The following is a 19,749-nucleotide window of genomic DNA, read 5'->3' as shown; positions in this document are numbered from 1 at the left end:
TGTTTTATTTCCGAGTGTTCTAACTTAGACAACTTCCGATACATCTTTAGTAGGAAATAAAAAAAATATTTTTTGAAAAAAATAGATTAGATTTTTTTTAAGTTATTTTTCAAAATAATTTAATATTTTTATTTTAATGAAACACATGCAAGATTGCAAGTTCTTTTCATACAATGCTCTCGCTACTGCCATCAAGAATGAGTTCAATAATGCTTCAAATGTTAATGTTATCTTTAACAAGAAGTTTGTGAAAGAATCTAAGTTTGGTCAGTATGTCAGACCATTAGCTATTGTCATTGACCGCAAACGTTATACTTCACAAGAGTTAGCAGTAGTTTTGAAACAAAAGAGTTTCTTCGTGAATGTCAAAGATACACACTATACTGTTATAAAGAACTCTAACGTTGACTTCTTCAGTATTGCTTTAAATCTTTCCGAACAGAAAGAATATAAGAAGGGTGAAACAAATGTGAAATATTATCCTTCATCTCTGAAGACAATAACGAACAAAGATGTCATACAAAAGTTCTTACCAAAGGTTGAAGAAGCTTCTATTGACATTGACGAAGGAAGTGAAATGGTTGAAGAAATAGACCCTGAAGCTATTTAAGCAAAAATATATTTTTGGTTAGTCTTCATATCGATATTTTACAACAATTCCCCAATGTATAAACTTTTCATACGCTTTTTCATAAGCTTTATATACCTTCAGAAATTTTGCATAATCTTTAGAAGCATTTAGATATTGTTTAAATGCTTTGTATGTCTTCAGAAATTTTGCATAATCTTTTACATGTTGTTCGTTCTCTTCTTCTGTCATGAGTTCCGAATATTCTAAATTCATGTTCTTTCATATGAGATAAAATTTTATAAAAAAATAAAATTAGCTTAGATTTTTTTATTCTTCCTCTTTGAAGTTGTCGAAATATTCTGTTATCTTTTCCTTCAGTAGCGGTAAGTCTTCTTTGAAGGTAAGTATTGTACAACCTTTCATATCATAGTGTGTTTGAGGAAGAGTATTTTTGACAATTTCCTTTATTTGCTCATTCGGTGTCATTGAAATCGGTAAGTTTTCACGATAGAACCAGTTTCTGTCAGATTTATATATCTTAGCAAGGTCGTAAAAGCTTTTGTTGTTTCTTCTGACTAAATGCAACATAACCATATCTCTATCTTCTTCTTTCTCCAACTCTTCAGTATAAATCATATACTTATAACTCTTTTCCTTTCCTTTTGGTACCGAACGTGGTATTCTTTTCTGAATGCTTTTGTCTTTGGATTCAATGACTTCATCTTTTGCTTGAAGTTTCTTTTCCAGCTCTTCACGTTCTTGTCTGTGAATTTCGTCAAGAAGTTTACAAACATACCAAGCATAACGAGCTGAAGCCCATTGTGCCACATTATTTACAAGAAGTCTATGTACATAATATCCTCTCAAACCGTTTGGCAATTTTTCACGATTTTCATAGAGTTTTGGCGACTGGGGTTTTTTACCTACTCGCTGTTCTTCACTGTTTTCAGAAAAAAGTATGTCTCGCTGTGCTTCATTTAATAGTTCAATAGTGCTTTGGTTCCTAAACCAGTCTTTAGGAAGCTTAGTATCTGGAGCATAACATGCTGTCAAAATACTTTGCATTTGGTACATATCATCTTTGACTGAACGAATGAGACGGAGTTGTTTGTTAAACTGTATGTATTCGTATTCTTCATTTATGGCTTCATGAACGATAGCAGTTGTTGTGTTCTCTGATGTTGACATTACTGTCTTTACATACAAAATAAAAAAATAAATAAAAATAAAACTAACTTTATTTTTTCTATCTTAAGGAAATTCATGAAATTTGGTCATTTTTCAGTAAAAATATATTTTAGGTGAAGTGGTGAGATCTCACCTCTTTTTTCACCTCTTTTCTCACCTCTTTTTTCACAAGCGTTTTACATGAATTGTACGATGTATATTTGAAATCCTAAACAGTTTTGTAGCTTCTATTTCTTCTTTTAGTACATCGAATGTTTTAACAATGCCGAAAGTCTCTTTATATTTCTTCTTGACGTCAGACAGAAGGAAATCTTCTGCTGTTGGATAATTTTTATTAAGAAATGTCAACATGTCCATTTTATCTTCTGCTGGCTTTTCTGCTTCTTTCTTTAAGTCTGCATAGTCGTTTCGCATTCTTTCTATCTCTTTGACGGAGTAGTTATATTTCCTCATTGCTGCCTTACATTTAGAACATTGCGGGTTCATTTTTGCGTTATACATTGAAATTTGACCTGCTAGAACAACTAAGGCGTCAATTGCTCTCTTCATCTCAAACATAGCGGGTCTTAGTTGTTCATTTCATACTTTGCCTCTTCTATCTTTATCTCTTATTTCCCAAACACATTCAGCAACTAATGAAACAAAGTTATCGTAGGTCTTAAATTCTTCGGATTTGTAAAGGTCAGAAATATTTTTATAAACCATGTCGCAATCTTTGTCCATAACTTTATGGTTGCAATGAAAACCAAGGAATTCATAATTTACTTTACGTATGAATTTCTTAATTTCTACTGAGTCAGTTGCTTTGACTTCAATTTCGTCGAATTCAGGAATAGTGAGTTTTTGTTGTTGGATTTCAGGTAGTTTAGGCAAATGGTCGATGAGGTCCTCCATTTCATAAAGATACTGTTCATTTGTTTCATCTTTCGCACTACAGTCTAAATTACTTGTTAAAAGTTCTTGCTTTATCTTCTGGATTTCTGTTTCAAAAGTATATGAAGGAGGAATAAAGCTTTTCATCTCTACTAACATTGACGTAGGATTCATGACTAGCGAGTTTGGTGCTGTAGTTGTTTGAATTGTTGTTGTGCCGATTGTTGAAATCATATCTTTTATACAAAATAAAAAAAATAAATAAAAATAAAACTAACTTTATTTTTTCTATCTTAAGGAAATTCATGAAAATTCACGAGGGTGAAAAAACAGGTGAGATCTCACCTCTTCACCTAAATTATATTTTTTGGTGAATTCAATAAAAATAAATGGTTCATTTACTCACAATATTTTTTTACAAAACGACCCCAAACTTTTAACTTCTTTTCTGCAGCTTCAAATGCTATCTTAGCGAGTTCATATTCTCTAAATTCTCTCTTTAAATCTTCTTGTTCCCATTGGTCTAGTTCGTATGAGATCTCTATAACCATAATATATCTCACGTTCATGTTCTAATTGTTTTTCCACATTTTCCAACTTCTTCTTCAAACAAATGTTTTGCATTCTCTACTGTATCTTCGAGTTCTTCTTCATCTAATTTCTCATGAACTTTCTTGTCTATGGAGTCCATAATATCTTTGACATAAAATGCATACTTTACAGAGCACCATTCAGCAACAAAATGAACGAAGTCAGGATGTATGTAAATACCTTTGAATTCATTTATAACACCCTTAGTAAGCTCATAAAATGCTTGTTTTGAGGTTGAGCCACTTTTGGCTCGACCGTATTCTTTCAACCAAAACTCAAGAATTTCCTGCATTTTAGCACTATTGAGAAATCTGTTTAAATGGTTTAACTTTCCTGCTTCTCTTGCCATCTTTGTTGCATTAATGTAACCATCCTCTGTCTCTACGTAAGACTTCAATACCGTTATAAGTCCTTTTGTGAATGTTTCACCATTAGATTTGTTCGTGAATGTTTTTGCTTCGACTGACATTATTGTCTTTACATACAAAATAAAAAAAAATAAAAATAATTTTAAAACTAACTTTTTTTCTATCTTAAGGAAATTCATGAAAATTCATGAGGGTGAAAAAACAGGTGAGAAAACAGGTGAGATCTCACCTCTTCACCTAAATTATATTTTTGGTGTAAATTTATGACAAAAATAAATGGTACATTAATGATATCATGACTGTTCTCATTCATGTCTGATTTAACATCTAATGAAAAAGTTTAGAAGAATTTTCTTATTCTTTCTGGCATGTTTTTGTCTTTCCAATACTCCCGCTCTAATGGTCCCAGATGTGTTGGCTTTGACTCTCTCAAGTTCTTAGATGGTATAACATCTTCAACACCTCCTTCATATCTTACTTTATAAGTGTCATCGTTTATGTTATAGTCAAGTATTTCAATAACCACTCCTCGCTTTGCTTCGTCAATGGTTTCAGCAAGTTTGCCATTACTACTTTCGACTAATTTATGACGAGGATAAAATGCTATGGAGTCGTCAGCAGCTTTTATAAGATATCCATTACCTTGCGTAGAGTCTACGATATAATAGTTTCTACTTAACCTTAAACGTTTCTTTGTCAACGGTTTGTCGTCAAGAACTACACGAACTTTTGTACCAGGAATGAGGGTAAATTGTGTTGAATTTCTGATATTTTGTGTTTGGTTTCGTTTCTTTTGTATATACTTTTCTTCTTGTTGTTGTGTCATTGAATTTGGTGTATGTCCTGTTGTAGAATGTGTTGAGGAATTATATACTTCGAGAAAATGTTTCATTGTTTCTTCGGTAAAGTCTCGCTCTTGGTTTAAATCTCTGAGCGTTCTTATGAAGCGGTTTATGATGCCGAGTATGTTATGGTTATGGTCTTCAGTAGTGTAGTGAGTTATGTTATGCTTAATGAGAAATTCTGTGATTTCATTGCTGAGGTATGCACTGTCTTGGTCTGATGTTAAAGTACTTGGGTTATGTTCTGCTACAAACTTTTGTAAAACTCTTAACACTTCACGAGTTCCTTTATTTTTCATTGGATATGCATATGCTTTACGAGTGTTAACATTAATGAAGATGAGGAATGGTTTATGTCCTCCTTTTCTGCTTTGAATGAGAGTGTCAAATTGGTATGCGTCAGGAGTGTTGGAGTAAATTGGTAAAAAGTAGTCGTAAGGATTTATTTTTGTTTGATGTACAACATTTTTGTCAAAGAACCTTTTCACTTCAGCTCTGTTAGTAAATCCCCAACTCTTTGCAGCTTCATTGAACTTCTTAAATGACCTCCACGGATGTTGTTCGAATACTTCTTTCAAGCTCATTTATGTAAAGTTAAAGATTTTAACCAACTCGTATCCAAGCGTGCATTGTTATATAAGGAGGCATATAATCTTTTCCATTACCTGCTGGGTCTGTAATACCAGCTACAACATGTGTATGATTTCCTGCAGTTCCACAGAAAATACCTGTGCTAACATCTTTGGGGTCATCTGAGATATCATATCTGTTCATTCCCTGTCTATTCGAACCCGCTGCAAGATTTATATAACCTCTTTTTGTTATTGAATGTGAATGGTTTCCTTCCACAGATGTTCTTCCACTGAACCTATGCATATGTGAAGGAAGGTTTTCAATACCTATTTTCTTTGAACCTCCCATCTTCATTGACTGCGTATTAGTGTAGAATGGAAAACTGTCAACTATTTCATACCATCTACCACCAAATAAAGTGTTTGGATTTATTGGATTCATAGACGTATAAACAGCTCCTATAGGATATATTAAATCATATATGCTCATAACTCTATAAACATATTCTAAAGAACTTATGTCATTAAATACCATTTGGAATGTATCTCCCGGATGAAATGTTGCATTTTGTTCCACTTTTATAATGTAATGTTAGTTCAATAGAATTATCCAAGAAAAATTCAAAAGTATCTGGTTGAAGACCTCTAACAAATTCAAATGGAGTTGCTGGTTCACCATTTATAATTTCTGTTGTAAATGTCATTGTATCTGGTTTCGAAAATTTCTTTGTTAGTTCTGCATCCACATAAGTTTTGTCTGCTTTCTTGTCTAACATTGCTGGTAGTTCATGTGTTTCAAAGTTTCTGGCATGACCTTCAATGTTCATACATTTGTTATTTAAGGAGTTTAGTGTATCTTTTACGCTTGTACTTGGATTCTCTAAAGGTGCACTTGAACCAAGGGTATAGCTCAATATTATGTCGTCTGCTCTAACAGTTGTGAAGGATTCATGTGTATGGTTTTTGTCTGCTTTACTGTCTAAAGAAGTTTGAAGTGAATTTATATCGGAGATATTGTGTTTATGAGATTTCAAAACTTTGTTCGTTGCGTCAAGTTCATTTTTGTCAGCTTTACTTTTAATAGCATCTTCAAAAGTTATTTTTGCCTTAACTCTTAACATAAATCTTGGTTCAACTAATACACCGTTAACAAAGAAGTATGAAGCATAAATTTCACCGGTATAACCAAATGTTTGTGGTGCTATACCTGTGTCATACTGTACAGTACAGTGTATGTCATAACCTTTAGCACGAATGAATTTATATCTTCTTTCATTAACATTTTTCGTCTTCACTTTTTCACCCTGTGTTAAATATCCATGATAGTCCGTTATAATCTGTTCGTCTGAACTTATATAATGAACGTGGTTCTTGTCCGCTTTACTATTTAATGTAGCTTGAAGTTCATTTATATCGGAGATATTGTGTTTATGAGATTTCAAAACTTTGTTCATTGCGTCAAGTTCATTTTTGTCCGCTTTACTATTTAATGTAGCTTGAAGTTCATTTATATCGGAGATATTGTGTTTATGTTCTTTATCTGCTTTTTCGGCTAATTTCTCTTCCATCTCATTTATTTCAAGTTCATGCCTACCACCACCTCCCGAAGAAGTATTTTTCTTCAGCTCTTGAAGAACGTCCACTTCGCCATCTTTGGTGTCAATAATGAGACTTTGAGTTAAAACCTTTCCTGTCTTAATGGATGTTTGTAAAACTTCTTCTTCACCGTGTTCGGGGTCATGGTCGTCATCATATCTTGTGAAATCAGAGATGTTGTCATACATTAAGCATATCTGTCTCAAAAGTTCTGCTATTTGAAACTGGAACGAAAGATATACAGAACTTTCATCATCTCCTAAAGTCAAGTCTGCTTTCTTAAGTATTTCTTGAATGTATGCAATGAGAACAGAGTACCTTGGAAAATATTCGAACAATATTTCATTAGCTGTTGGTTTTGGTGGTTCTTCTGGAGTTTCTGTTGTTTCAGTTCCTTCTGTAGGTTCTGTTGGAGTTTCTGCATCTCTTGACTTCAATGCTCTTGCTCTCAAAGACCTAAATGTTAGAGCACCGGGTTTTACAAAGGACTTTATAAATGCTTTAATAGTTCCTGGTAAGTTATTGTTAGCATTAAGTAAGTTCCTTATGCTTCCATCATGTACGTCCATAGCACTATGTAAAAAATCTATACTTTTCTTGTAGTCAGCAATAGACTGACTGTGATTTTTTAAAGATTTGTCAATACCTTTAAGCCAATCTTCATGCATGTCTGATACTGAGCCAAGAATATCATTTGCTTCCTTTAGTGTATTTTGTGCTTGTCGTAAAGTATCCAATCCCGTACGTGCATTGTTTGCTATACGTCTTACAGTATCTATTTGACTCCTTGTTTCTTGCATCCAACCAGATAAAGTTTTAATAGTATCCGAACCATTTGAAATGAAGTTCAAAGCATTTTTAACGTCATTAAAACTTCTTCACCAAGTACTGCCCATATCTTTCCGATTTGGTATTGAAGAACTCCATATGAAGCAGCTGTTAAACCAGTATTTATAAGGTCCCATATCCATGATTTAGCAGTTTTTCCATCCTTTCCATCCTTTCCATCCAAACCGTTTTCGCCTTGAGGTCCTTGTATTCCTTGTATTCCTTGTATTCCTTGTATTCCTTGTATTCCTTGTGGTCCTTGAGGTCCGGTCCGGTGTCACCCTTCTCTCCTTTCAGTTCATCTTTATGTTCGTTATAATATTCTAATGTCATAAGGTGTACATCATTACTGCTACCAGCAACGCCGAGAATTTGTTTCTCATTCATGACTAAATTCTTTAGGCATTTAATGTTGTCGTCAAATCGAAAGCTCTTTAACAATTCAATGAGAACATTTAATACTTTCACTAATGAGGCATCTACTGTAGAATTTATATATTGCACCGTTCCATCATTTATGATAGGAACCTTGCTTGTTGTAATGAATGGGTCATAAGTGTTAAAAGTATCGAAATCAATGACTTTTTTAGTTTTTCCATCGTCAATGACTAAATCATTGCCTTCAATGGTTAAAGTTGAGTTTTCGTTTACTAGTTCATGTGCTCTTCTTGCTTCATTTGTTTCATACGCATATGCAGCAATCATATTTTAATGAGAATAAAATGTTGTTCTATTTGCAAAGTACAGACCCAAACGAATACGGGACAGTAAAGCTACAAACAAACTTAGGTCTTCAGAATGAAGCGCTTGCTTTCAGAGTTGTTGACTTCAATACTATCGCAACTTTTGTCATAACAGATGAAACAGATTTCATAGAGATTGAAATAGATGACAAAAGAAGTTTTATAACATTTCCTAACAGAGCAGAGTATAGAATAGATAAAATTGCTGGAGTCATAGATACTCTCATAAATGAAGAAACTATTGACAACATAGATGTCGAACTCTCTTCTGAGGGAACATTGAAGTTCAGTAGCAAGAAAGAGTTTAAGATACCAAGAATGAGTCATAGAGTAATTCTTCTGGGAGCATACCATATGACATTTCCTTTGAAAAGTGTTGACAAAACGATTGAGATGAAATCTGTTCCATACGTATGTTATGGTAATTGTTTGTACATTGAGTCAAAAATAGCTAATGTCACAGGTATTTCAGGAGTTAATAGTAAAGGTTCAGTAGAATATAAGTCTTTCTGTTATGCAGTCAATTCAATGTTCATTCCAAACGTTCCTGTCATAGCAACTCATTTAGGTAAATGGGTTCGCATTAGTCCTCATAATTTGAAAGACATGCAATTCAGACTTGTTGACTTTCAAGGAGAGCCTGTAGAACTGAAGGCACCAGTGCGAATGACTGTTGAAGTTGACTTTTTAGAAAATATTAAATGCAACAGCTTACAAGAGAACTCAGAGCTAAAAATATAAAGTATGAATGTTATGTATTAGGTCATGAACTTTGGTTGTTGCTGTTTGATGAAACAAATGAGTTAGTTATGTCAGTCAAGAGAACAGAAAAATATTGTGTTAGTGAAAACTGCACCAAGTCAATAAGATTAGGTTTGCATTATGAAGATGAGTTCGATACTGTTGAAGAAGTTTTGGATAGATATTACAAATTGCTTTAATTTACTAAAACATATTTCAAGCAAAGTTTATATTCTGTTGAAAGTTTTGTATACTCGTTCGAATATTTATACTTAAACTCAACTCCTGTAGTACCTGGTGTTTCAATGATGCGGATGTTACCTATTTTCATGAATGGTGGCGTTTGACCACAGCATTCGATTTCAGGGTCGAGATAGTCAATGACACATTGTTTCCCTGTTATTCGTGAGATAACATTTTCAAGGTCCTCCTTTGTTAGAATTATTTGGTTCTTGCTTATAAGATTTGTCAAAAGCTTCTTATCGTCTTTGAGTAAAATTGTTTGGTATAACTGAAGAAGGTAATGGTCTACGTTATCTGAAGGATTTGTTTGAACATTTGTGTAAGGGTTGTCGTTGGCTTCTCTTGAAAGAATTTGGTCCAGTGGTGGATACTCTAACTTAACATCTGATGTAGCGTTAGCGTTTGAAGCTGTGTTTAAATTCACGGATTTCAGTTCTGGTTCTTTTCTTTCAAACACTCTGAACTATAGTTCTTTATGACAATATTGTTTGTCGTTCGTGAGTCAACATTTGATGTTGGTTCAATTGGAACATTAACGGCACCAGCTAAGATGGATTTGCTTCTCATTTCATATAGAATAAAAACCTTTTATATGTATGAAATGAACAATATACTCGACAAGGGTTTGAATGTAAAGCTAACGAATGAAAATATTGTTGAATTCACTGAGACAGGTGCTGTGTATAAAGATGTAGAACTACTGAACAAAAGAGCTAAGGGAAGAAGCAGGAACATGAACAAAGGGTGGAAGCCTATAAAAATTTATGTCAATGATGGCTCAGGAGGTTCAAACATAAAGTATGCAGAAAGTTATAGAGTTTATGCTCTCAAAGGTGAAAAGCCTTCATTTAAGAACAGCTATTCTAACGCATATCCTTCAAAAGCTAACGGATGGGGAAGTGGATGATATGAATGACAGCAAAAATATTAACAGAAATGGCGACAGAGATGCATGGAATTTGTTTACCATCAGTCAATTGAAGGTTAAACTTTAAACAATGTTGGTCGTTCCCATGGAATATTTTTGACTTTAATGGTATTAGTCATGATATGAATCTCAAGGTATGAACGAGGAGAGATGAGAGACTTATATGCTTCCCAAATTTCTTCAAAAGGTAATGTTATACCTGACTGTTTCCAAATGAGTTCAATATCATAGCGTGAGAAACCTTGAAAGATAACGAAGTCAGTTATGAGACGTTTTATGTTTAAAGCAAGGAAAACCCCATGTTTGCATAAGTATTGCTACAGTTAAGTGGTAATGTCTGACTTTAGTTATGATGTTAGCTAATGGTGAGTCAGGCTTTGACACTAAACCTTTTCCGGCGAAGTCGTCACAAACGAGCAGAGTGTTTGAAGGATACTTTTTGAAGGGGTATTTTGAAAGTTTTGATAGAATGTAGTTTGTCAGTCGTTTCATATCGTAAACTCCTGAGTACTGACGTAAGTGGTGTTTGTCAATAATTCTTTCCATCTCCTCAGAAGTCTTTTGCATTCCTGACTGTATAAATTCAACGATGGCATAATATTTCCTCTTACGTCGAATGTAACGTTGAAGAAATTCAATGAGTTCACTGTCTGGAACTTTAACGACAGAGGCTTGAACTTTTGACATAAATGTTTTCGCTGTTGAGTCCATAGAGTCTGAAGTTGCTGATATAATGATTTGGTCATAATATGAGTCATTTCCTAAACGTTCTGTTATGAGTATATGACGAATGAGGTTAAATGTCTTACCTGAACCCATCTTTCCACAATAGAAATAAACACCATTTGAACAGAACTCATAGTCCTTACTGAAAGGAAGAATGAGAGAAGAGTTAAGTTTGTCTGTAGTTTCATTCATGTCTTCATCTACGTCATGTATTAAATGCTTCATTTTATCTCCATTAAAAATGCAAGTCAGAAATATTCAGAACATAGCACCGAGTCTAACTGACAAGAGTATAAAGATATACTATGAACATGTTATGATGAAACCAACCAAAATTCAAGAAAGTCAGTATACTTATGAATATCCAAGACACTGGGTAGAGTATGTAGGAGGTGAGAAAGCTATTGAAATCAGACAGGTTCGAAGTATTCCAGCAGGAAGAACAATATTATTGAAGAACTTTAATGTTTTGAGTATAATGATGAAACAAAGAAGCAAGATAGTTTCCTGTTGCTGTGTATGTGAACTTAGATACAGGAGATGACATGAAAGTTTTTAACACAAAGCTTCAAACGGTAGTGAGAGAACAACTACTGCGGAAGGACATCCATTACCTTCAGAAGTTACCATAGCATATAATTTTGAAACAAACTCAATAGATTTTAAAGTCGTCTCTGCAAAGAAGTCAGGTTTTACATTTAATGAAGCAGATGTATATTCGAATGAAAACTTCAAAGCTATTGCATGGTTAGATAATGACGATTGCTTTAAGAAAATATTTAAATACAGTGACTCAACGATGTCAATAGATGACCTTCGTGGAATGTTACCATCGACGTTTACAGTAGAAGGTTCAGCAGGATTGCTTACAAGATTGTCAATTGGCGTATTTGGTCTCGTGAGAACATTGTTATAAAATCCAGTATAAGTGAATTTGCTGAAGAATCTATATTATGTCTTTCAAACTACATGTATTCGCCGCCAAAGCATTATAGTATAACAAACTTTGTCAGTAAGTTTAACATAAGACTTGTCGAACCTTCTTCAATGAAAGATGTTGTGCTACCTAAAGATGGAAAGGATGGACTCATTATTGAGATGATTTTAATAGCATATTAAATGAGCTTGTTCTTGAAGGTCATTCATGATGAAATAACTGTTGTAGAAGATGTTAGCAATTGTTCAGATATTTTATTGCGTATAGATGAGATAAGAAAGAAGTTAGATAGACCGCAAAGCGGTGAGGGCGAAGCCGTGAGAATGTTTATGTTTCATTGACTTTCTCCAGTAACGAGAACTTTTATGAGATAATATTGAAGAGAGATGATTTTAATATGGGGTAAATGGTAGCTTGGACAGCTTTAGGCGCAATGGGAACAAAAGCATTAGCATTTGGAGCAAAAGCACTTGGAGCTTATGACGCAGTAAATAAAATGAGTGGAGGAAGGGTTTCGAAGACATTAGATGCAAATAAAGGAAGATTGGAGGCTGGGTTGCAAAGAAGTTAAGATTAAATAAAATAGGGCTCATAAATAAAGCATCCAATTTGGTTGCGACTGAGTCAGAAAATGCTTTAGGAAAGGACGATGAGTTTGCAAAACACGCAAAAGACTTTAATGACCAGATGAAAGGTGAAACAATGCATTTAAATAGATTCGATGGAACTAAAGAAAATGTTTCTTCTCCACCAGTAGTTCTTCCGTATGGTCCCTATGGAATGTATGGAAACCCTTACGAAAGACCATTTGACCCATTGACTGGTGGAAGTAATTGGTATCATTATGGACGAAGAAGAAAGATAGTCAAGTTGGAGACAGACGTGAAGAAAGCAACTAAAAAGAAACCAAGGAAGAGAGTTATAAAGTAATGAATTCAACAGGGTGAAAAAAGAGGTGAGATCTCACCACTTCACCTAAATTTAAATGGATGTTTTCATACGTGTGAGGGTGGTGATATCATTTATTTTTAAGTTTATTTTTTATTTTATTTTTATTTTATTTTTATATAAATGACGAAAACTATTGAGATAACAAACTACAACGGTCATGAGTTCAAGAATTTGTTCTTCGTTCCTCGTGAAAATACATTCTATCAGATACGAGGGAGAAAGGGTAAAGTTAGTTTGAGCGTTTATGAAGGAATGAAGAATGGAAAGTTTATACAAGCATACGATACAAACGGTAAACGTGTTTCATTAGCTTTGTCAAAACTTACTAACATTCATTTTGACAGTGACTTTGACATATATGAAGAAGAAAGTGAGTCAGAAGATTATGAGCTGTTATGTGAAGCACAGCAATGGGAGGAGTTGCAATACTTTTGTAAGTGAGAACGTTTATTTTTACATTAGTGAAGTCGTTTGTGAAAACATTAGTGAAGTCGTTTGTGAAAACATTAGTGAGGTGAAGTGGTTGGTGGCTTTGTAAATATTTAAGGTTAAGTTAGTGTTGTCGTTTGTGTTGTCGTTTGTGTTGTCGTTTGTGTTGTAAAATATACGTTAACGACTTTGTAAAGTGTCAAAACCGCTAAGTGGTGTACGGAGGCGCGCAGTGCCTCAGTACACGACTTAGGTATACTAACTAGGAAGTACTTTGTTGAAGAGAGGAAGCTGCATCTTGAGCAAGAGAGGAAGCACTTTGATGAAGAGAGGAAGCATCTTGATCAAGAGAGGAAGTACTTTGAAGAAGAGAGGAAGCACCTTGTTGAAGAGAGGAAGCATCTTGATCAAGAGAGGAAGCATCTTGATCAAGAGAGGAAGTACTTTGAAGAAGAGAGGAATCACTTTGATGAAGAGAGGAAGCACCTTGATCAAGAGAGGAAGTACTTTGTTGAAGAGAGGAAGCTGCATCTTGAGCAAGAGAGGAAGCACTTTGATGAAGAGAGGAAGCATCTTGATCAAGAGAGGAAGTACTTTGAAGAAGAGAGGAAGCACCTTGTTGAAGAGAGGAAGCATCTTGATCAAGAGAGGAAGCATCTTGATCAAGAGAGGAAGTACTTTGAAGAAGAGAGGAATCACTTTGATGAAGAGAGGAAGCACCTTGATCAAGAGAGGAAGTACTTTGTTGAAGAGAGGAAGCACTTTGATGAAGAGAGGAAGCATCTTGATCAAGAGAGGAAGCGTAAGAACCGATAACATTTACAAAATATTAAATTTATTTTGTAAATTTTCCAAAAGCCTTAGTACCAATGTAATATAAATGCTCCAAAAATACCATCCCTCCTTCCAAAAGCGTAAGAACCGATAACATTTACAAAATATTAAATTTATTTTGTAAATTTTCCAAAAGCCTTAGTACCAATGTAATATAAATGCTCCAAAAATACCATCCCTCCTTCCAAAAGCGTAAGAACCGATAACATTTACAAAATATTAAATTTATTTTGTAAATTTTCCAAAAGCCTTAGTACCAATGTAATATAAATGCTCCAAAAATACCATCCCTCCTTCCAAAAGCGTAAGAACCGATAACATTTACAAAATATTAAATTTATTTTGTAAATTTTCCAAAAGCCTTAGTACCAATGTAATATAAATGCACTAAAAACCCAACTGCCAATAGCATGTATTCAAAAAATGCAATTCAATACAAATTTGATTGCATTTTTTGAGATGGAAGTGTATCTGAATTCACAATTGTAATCCACGAATACACTTCCATCTCATTGATAAGAGGCTAATGTTTTTCTCATTAATAAGGCGCTGTTGGCCTCTATCCATAGCCGAAGTGATATTAACGTATGTTAACGTACAAAGTAAAAACATGTTTTTTCTTTTTAAAATCATTTAGTAATTAATAATATTTAGCACTCATAGTAAAAACATTAAAATTTATAAGAATCGTTATGAAGAAAAATTGAGAACTTATGATTTTTATTTAAGAAAATGATTAAATAATATATAAATAACCATATAAACAACATTTTAGATTCCTCTGAAAAGGGTATCTCAAATTGGTCTATGACCAATTGAATGGTTCGCCGGTTATTCAAGGTACGGTAATTCTGATTGAAAGGATATTTTCTGATGGATATAATGATAAAAATAATTTTAAAAATACTTTTATCAATGTCGGTATTCAACATGAACGATCGAGTCAATTTTTGTTAAAATTTGAGAGTGAGGAAAATAAGTATTGATTCTTGACATGTTTTTTAATGGGTGTATTATGTAATCCTGTTTGTTATTTGGAAAATTAATTAAAAACAGAAGAATTGCTCAATTCTCCGAGTAGGTGACAAAAGTGCATACTCTTAAACAACCGTCGGATTTCCGGGTGAAATCGTGACACACTTTTGTCTTTCGTAGGCAGTGGTGGTTGTTACAAAAGGTAACTTCGAATGTAGCGTGAAATCTGCAAAAAAAATTCTGAAATTTGAATGGAGAACACAAAAATTGAATAGTTTACGTCAATAAAAAAGAGAAAATGAAGCCAATGTGTCTCGAACCTAGGACTTAGAGCAGCAATCCCACTGTTTATCAAATTACACTACATGCATCTCTCACCTCAGTGAATGAGATCAACTATATGATAACTTTTTCCCCATTATATTCTTGTGGAAAAGTGACAAATAGCAACTTTGACCCTCTCTCCATGTTTTTTAATGGGTGTATTATGTAATCCTGTTTGTTATTTGGAAAATTAATTAAAAACAGAAGAATTGCTCAATTCTCCACTAAAAGAAAAGAGATGAAATCCTGGAATTATATTTATGGTAAATTCGCGAAATATGATTTTAACTGGAGCTAATAATCATGATCTCATCCAGTATTTTGAATCATTTCAATTATTATAGATGAAAAAATTATTTTAAAAAAAAATATAACATCACTCCATTTTAAATAATGCCCAAGACATATTTGCATTCATTGGATTAATTTTTTTGAAATGAAAAAAAAAATCTGGCAAGATACCAAGAACTTACTCCGAACAACTAAAATGTTAATCCTCAGTTGTTGTATTTTCTATAATGTAAATTCATAAAATAGAATACTCAAATTCAATTAGATGTTATGTTTCAATAAACAATATTTACAGTAAATTTGAAAATCAAAATAATGTTACAATTCATTCAATTTGACCAATATACTCACTTATTAGTTCCATTTCCTTTCTTTCATTATTTCTAAATAAAATTATTCATTTGAAACACCTGAATGCGCAACCTTATATTAACTGAATATTCTATAAAGTGATACATATTCTCAATATTCAAGGCGATGCAATTTTTGAATTTATCTCGAATATCTAATAAAAATTTTAAAGATTCTTTTATTTGTTCTAGTTTCAGCTTTTACTTGATACAAAAATTGGATATTTCATGGTCATTGAAATTTCGTTTTCCATAGAAATCATTTTTATGAAATTCTATGTCACTTTTAAGGATGATTAGCCACTATAGAGTTTGTGCAACGGCTTTAACGTTGAATGAAACAAAAAGTATTCAAATATTTGAATAGAAAACGTTTGAGGAGATTTCAAGATTGATTATGTGGAAGAATGCTAAGTTTCAGATGACCTGCAAATGATTTATATATTTTTGTCTGTACTTCTAGAATATGACCTTGCCAACGGCGAACCCCTATTATTATTAATGATTTCTTTCAGCACTACTCTGCCTTGTGTTCATATGAGTATATATATCATTCTACTTAAAGCCGAAAAAAAAGTTATCCTTTAATCAATTACTTCAATAATTACCATATTTGATTCATTTAGCATATTCAAGCAGATTTGAGCTACCTCTAAAGATTCATATTAGATGATTTTAAGAAAAAAGACTTGAATTGTTATATAATATTAGAATGAAAACAGTCTATGGAATCGATAAAGCGAATAGACAAGTATCATGTAATCTTGATAATGATGATGATGTGAGCAGATACTTATAATAAACTTATTTGGTGCTAATTCTTTTTGGAAGTGTCGGAATTTTCATACAAGAAAAGGATGGTATATATAGTGATTCTTTCGTTTTTTCGACAGGTTTGTAGTGCTTTCGATGACTTTGTCACGCCTTCGACATGTACTTCGGGTGACTGTAGTCAAATTAATAAAATATATCATTGAATCCTTCTCTGTCTTTTTCTTGCAGATGCAGTCAGCAATTTTTTGTCTTTTATACAGGAATTAGTATCCAAAACTACAATGATTATTACCACTTTGAAGAAGAGTCTGATAGATCTCTGTTAATCAAAAGAAGATATATTTTTCAGATCCCATAATGCGCTAAATCATATTAAAAGCAGAAATTTACGTATAATACATAAAAAAAGTTTAATTCTTTAAAAAAATAATGATAAATAAAATTAATCTGTATTTAAAAAACTACCAGTAAATCCAGAGTTGTGATGATGTGTATCTGCATCAAAATTAATTGTTTCAAAAAAAATTTATATATCAATTAAAAAAACAAATTATGAAAAAAATTGTTGATGAAAGTAGTTATTGTATGTATAAAAATGTCAATTCTGATGATATCTATTGAATTCTTTTGTTTTTTGGTATTTTTTTGTATAAAATTTCCGAAAAACTATGTATTGAAAGGAGAATTGTTTGCTATGGCTGACTATTGGGGAATAAAGAAGTGGGAACAATAGTATACATTTAATATCCAAATTTCAATATATCCAATAAATCAAGCTGTTGATTCATTGTAGCCACGCCCTCGCAGACGTGGAACGAGAAGATCGGTGGTGGTGAATAGAATGGCCTTCCAAGAGTAACGCATATATCTCTTGTCGTATTTCTATAAACGCAGATGCCACCGGACATTCTCGGCACTAAGAATATGCCAGCTGAATCGACGCCACCGTCTGCAACGGTTGTTGTGTCCTCATCTGGGACGATATAAAAAACAAACCACCACCGTTTGACGGTATCAAAAGCACGAACCATAGCGAACTTCTGCTTGTTGACGAGGCCTCCGATCAAGATGAGGTATCTGTCAACAGGAATAAGGAAAGCTCCTTTCAGATCGAACGAAGGAGGGGATCCTGTAACTGTAAACGATTCTATTTTGCGCGTGTTGAAGTCGTAGATGATCATGTCATCGATCTTTGAAGCGCATGTGATGTAAAGTTTATCATTTGAAACTGCAAATGCTGCGTGGTCTCTTCCTGGGACATCTGATTGAAGCTGAGACCACGTGTTGTTCGTGATGTCGTACTCCCATAAATCATCGAGTAATTGGCCGTTGAAACCGCCCCAAATGATAATTTTGGTTTTGTATGTTGCCATAACATGCCCGGTGCGAGGGCATGGACCGTCTGTATTACTGTTGATTTGTGCGCAACTCATAGCGTTTAAATCTATGACGTGAAAGTCAGAAAAGTATGTTTGACCGCATTGTCCGCCAAAAACAAACAAGTTGAGGCCGACAACGACTGATTGAGCACCACAGCGAGGTGATGCCGTGTAGCCTGAGAAGGTGAGACGCTGCCACATGGAGTTTCTTAAATTGAGAGCCCAATAATCGTTAATGTAAGAACCATTTTCAAGTTGACCGTATCCCATGATAGCAATATCTTTGTCTGGCAAATAACTGTAGAATACTTCATTTCGGTTGTCCGGAGTAACGGAGTTTGGAAGATAGACAGACCATTTTGATTGCAAGTGAGTATCTCTGATTTTATCTAAAGCCCCTGTCGGCTGGACAAGTGGGCGCTGTCGCTTCTTTGCAGCCGCAGCAGCTACCCCTTGCCGGCGGGATATCTCGGCACTTTCATTTATTCCCATTTAAAAGGCTTCAATAGAAATAAAGTCACTCTCAAAAAAAAGTTGATATCAGCTGATTCTTTTTCTATGAAATTATATTATAGTATTGGTTCTTTTTTAGATTCAATTTTAACGATGTAATTTGAATTGCTACGCTTTCGATCGGCAATTTTGATCTTTGAAGAATTTTTGTTATTTAGATTAGGAGCATTAAAATATTGTTCAACTAGGTGTCCTCAAATGCTCTCAAAATATATCCCATTGAATTTTTTAGCCCATCGTATGAAGCAAGTTGTAATGATGATAGATTATTCCGGCATGAATTGCAGTTATCAAGAGATTATTAAATTTTGCAAATTACCACAGACTATTTCAGAGGATTGAGTGGCAACTCAATCCTCTGAAATAGTCTGTGGTAATTTTTAGTCTCTACACTATTTCAATATAAGCTCCATTTTTAAACAGTTTTTAAAAATCGAGCATTGAAAAGTGTGATGAGACTTAGATATTAATCCATTTTTTGAAATTTGAGCGAAATAACACGATAATTGACGATTATTTTTTGTAAATTTTGGAGTCATTTGGGAATATATTTTGTTTTTTTCTATAAAATATAGTTAACTGTTGATAAAAATTAAATTTGGCAAAATTAATCTTGGACTATAGGTATTATGGAGCTAAAATATATAATTGTTGCATTCTATAGAATTAATGCACATTTAGAGATAAGCCCCATAAATCAGATTTCTTTTTCAAAGAATATTTGTCTTGGTGAAGATTGGCATATATACTATAAAGCAGTTTATGAGTAATAGAAATTCGCTTATTTATGCTTTAATTAATTCTTAGCAAGAATTCAAATCAAAAATAGCGTAATTGATATTAACTTACTCTTATATATTCCATACTTTGCACAAATATATTGTAAATGTCTTTCCTCAACAATATATCATATATTTAATTATTATGAAATATATTCGTTCGTATATTTCTTTTAATGATTGAAAAAACGAGTGGGAAGGCTATATTTTGGTCTAATATGATATACGTTGATGGTGTTTCTCTTAGCCGTTGATGATAATGGAAAACTATTTAAAGTTAAATTGTAAAGTTGAAATATAATTTTGTATGTCATTGTATGAATATACTTGCATGTGAAAAGATCTTGGCTATTGTTCTGCATCAATAAACACTGAAATTATCTTTATATGAATAGAAATTTTG

General features: G+C 33.3%; 9 protein-coding genes and 2 pseudogenes across 11 annotated transcripts, besides 3 other annotated features; 2 read left to right on the top strand and 9 right to left on the bottom strand.

Annotated features, from left to right (window-relative positions):
* Positions 1–13,391: part of a mobile genetic element that runs on past the window's edge.
* On the top strand, positions 137–610 carry TVAGG3_0310860 (uncharacterized protein; the record flags this gene model as incomplete). Its single annotated transcript, XM_051229817.1, has 1 exon — positions 137–610. The coding sequence occupies one exon, from the start codon at positions 137–139 to the stop codon at positions 608–610; it is 474 nt and encodes a 157-aa protein (XP_051099547.1).
* Positions 899–1,759, bottom strand: TVAGG3_0310850 (KilA, N-terminal/APSES-type HTH, DNA-binding family; the record flags this gene model as incomplete). Its single annotated transcript, XM_051229816.1, has 1 exon — positions 899–1,759. One exon carries the CDS (start codon positions 1,757–1,759, stop codon positions 899–901), a length of 861 nt encoding a protein of 286 aa, XP_051099546.1.
* Positions 1,925–2,308, bottom strand: TVAGG3_0310840 (organellar and viral DNA polymerase type B; the record flags this gene model as incomplete). Its single annotated transcript, XM_051229815.1, has 1 exon — positions 1,925–2,308. One exon carries the CDS (start codon positions 2,306–2,308, stop codon positions 1,925–1,927), a length of 384 nt encoding a protein of 127 aa, XP_051099545.1.
* On the bottom strand, positions 2,339–2,866 carry TVAGG3_0310830 (organellar and viral DNA polymerase type B; the record flags this gene model as incomplete). The annotated part of the gene is made up of 1 exon (XM_051229814.1): positions 2,339–2,866. The coding sequence occupies one exon, from the start codon at positions 2,864–2,866 to the stop codon at positions 2,339–2,341; it is 528 nt and encodes a 175-aa protein (XP_051099544.1).
* TVAGG3_0310820 (integrase core domain containing protein family) lies at positions 3,932–4,483 on the bottom strand (the record flags this gene model as incomplete). Its single annotated transcript, XM_051229813.1, has 1 exon — positions 3,932–4,483. One exon carries the CDS (start codon positions 4,481–4,483, stop codon positions 3,932–3,934), a length of 552 nt encoding a protein of 183 aa, XP_051099543.1.
* On the bottom strand, positions 4,513–5,017 carry TVAGG3_0310810 (integrase core domain containing protein family; the record flags this gene model as incomplete). Its single annotated transcript, XM_051229812.1, has 1 exon — positions 4,513–5,017. A coding segment is annotated over one exon (505 nt), but the record flags the coding sequence as incomplete, so codon positions are not given.
* Positions 5,037–5,447, bottom strand: TVAGG3_0310800 (ATP binding; the record flags this gene model as incomplete). The annotated part of the gene is made up of 1 exon (XM_051229811.1): positions 5,037–5,447. The coding sequence occupies one exon, from the start codon at positions 5,445–5,447 to the stop codon at positions 5,037–5,039; it is 411 nt and encodes a 136-aa protein (XP_051099541.1).
* TVAGG3_0310790 lies at positions 6,938–7,816 on the bottom strand (annotated as a pseudogene). The gene has a single exon. A coding segment is annotated over exon 1 (879 nt).
* On the top strand, positions 8,152–8,913 carry TVAGG3_0310780 (uncharacterized protein; the record flags this gene model as incomplete). Its single annotated transcript, XM_051229810.1, has 1 exon — positions 8,152–8,913. One exon carries the CDS (start codon positions 8,152–8,154, stop codon positions 8,911–8,913), a length of 762 nt encoding a protein of 253 aa, XP_051099540.1.
* Positions 10,147–11,002, bottom strand: TVAGG3_0310770 (annotated as a pseudogene). Its single transcript has one exon. A coding segment is annotated over exon 1 (856 nt).
* Positions 12,656–13,391: a terminal%2Cinverted (terminal inverted repeat of Maverick-1B transposon ID:TVAGG3_0310760).
* Positions 13,392–15,036: 1,645 nt separating this feature from the next.
* Positions 15,037–15,066: a mobile genetic element.
* Positions 15,067–17,130: 2,064 nt separating this feature from the next.
* TVAGG3_0310740 (nitrile biosynthetic process) lies at positions 17,131–18,879 on the bottom strand (the record flags this gene model as incomplete). Its single annotated transcript, XM_001310954.1, has 1 exon — positions 17,416–18,546. The coding sequence occupies one exon, from the start codon at positions 18,544–18,546 to the stop codon at positions 17,416–17,418; it is 1,131 nt and encodes a 376-aa protein (XP_001310955.1).
* Between the last annotated feature and the right edge of the window lie 870 nt (positions 18,880–19,749).

Source organism: Trichomonas vaginalis, chromosome V (genome assembly GCF_026262505.1).
Source record: "Trichomonas vaginalis G3 chromosome V, whole genome shotgun sequence".
NCBI lineage: Eukaryota > Parabasalia > Trichomonadida > Trichomonadidae > Trichomonas > Trichomonas vaginalis.
The sequence above is the reverse complement of the archived record's forward strand: the minus strand, read 5'-3'. Positions and strand labels throughout refer to the sequence as shown.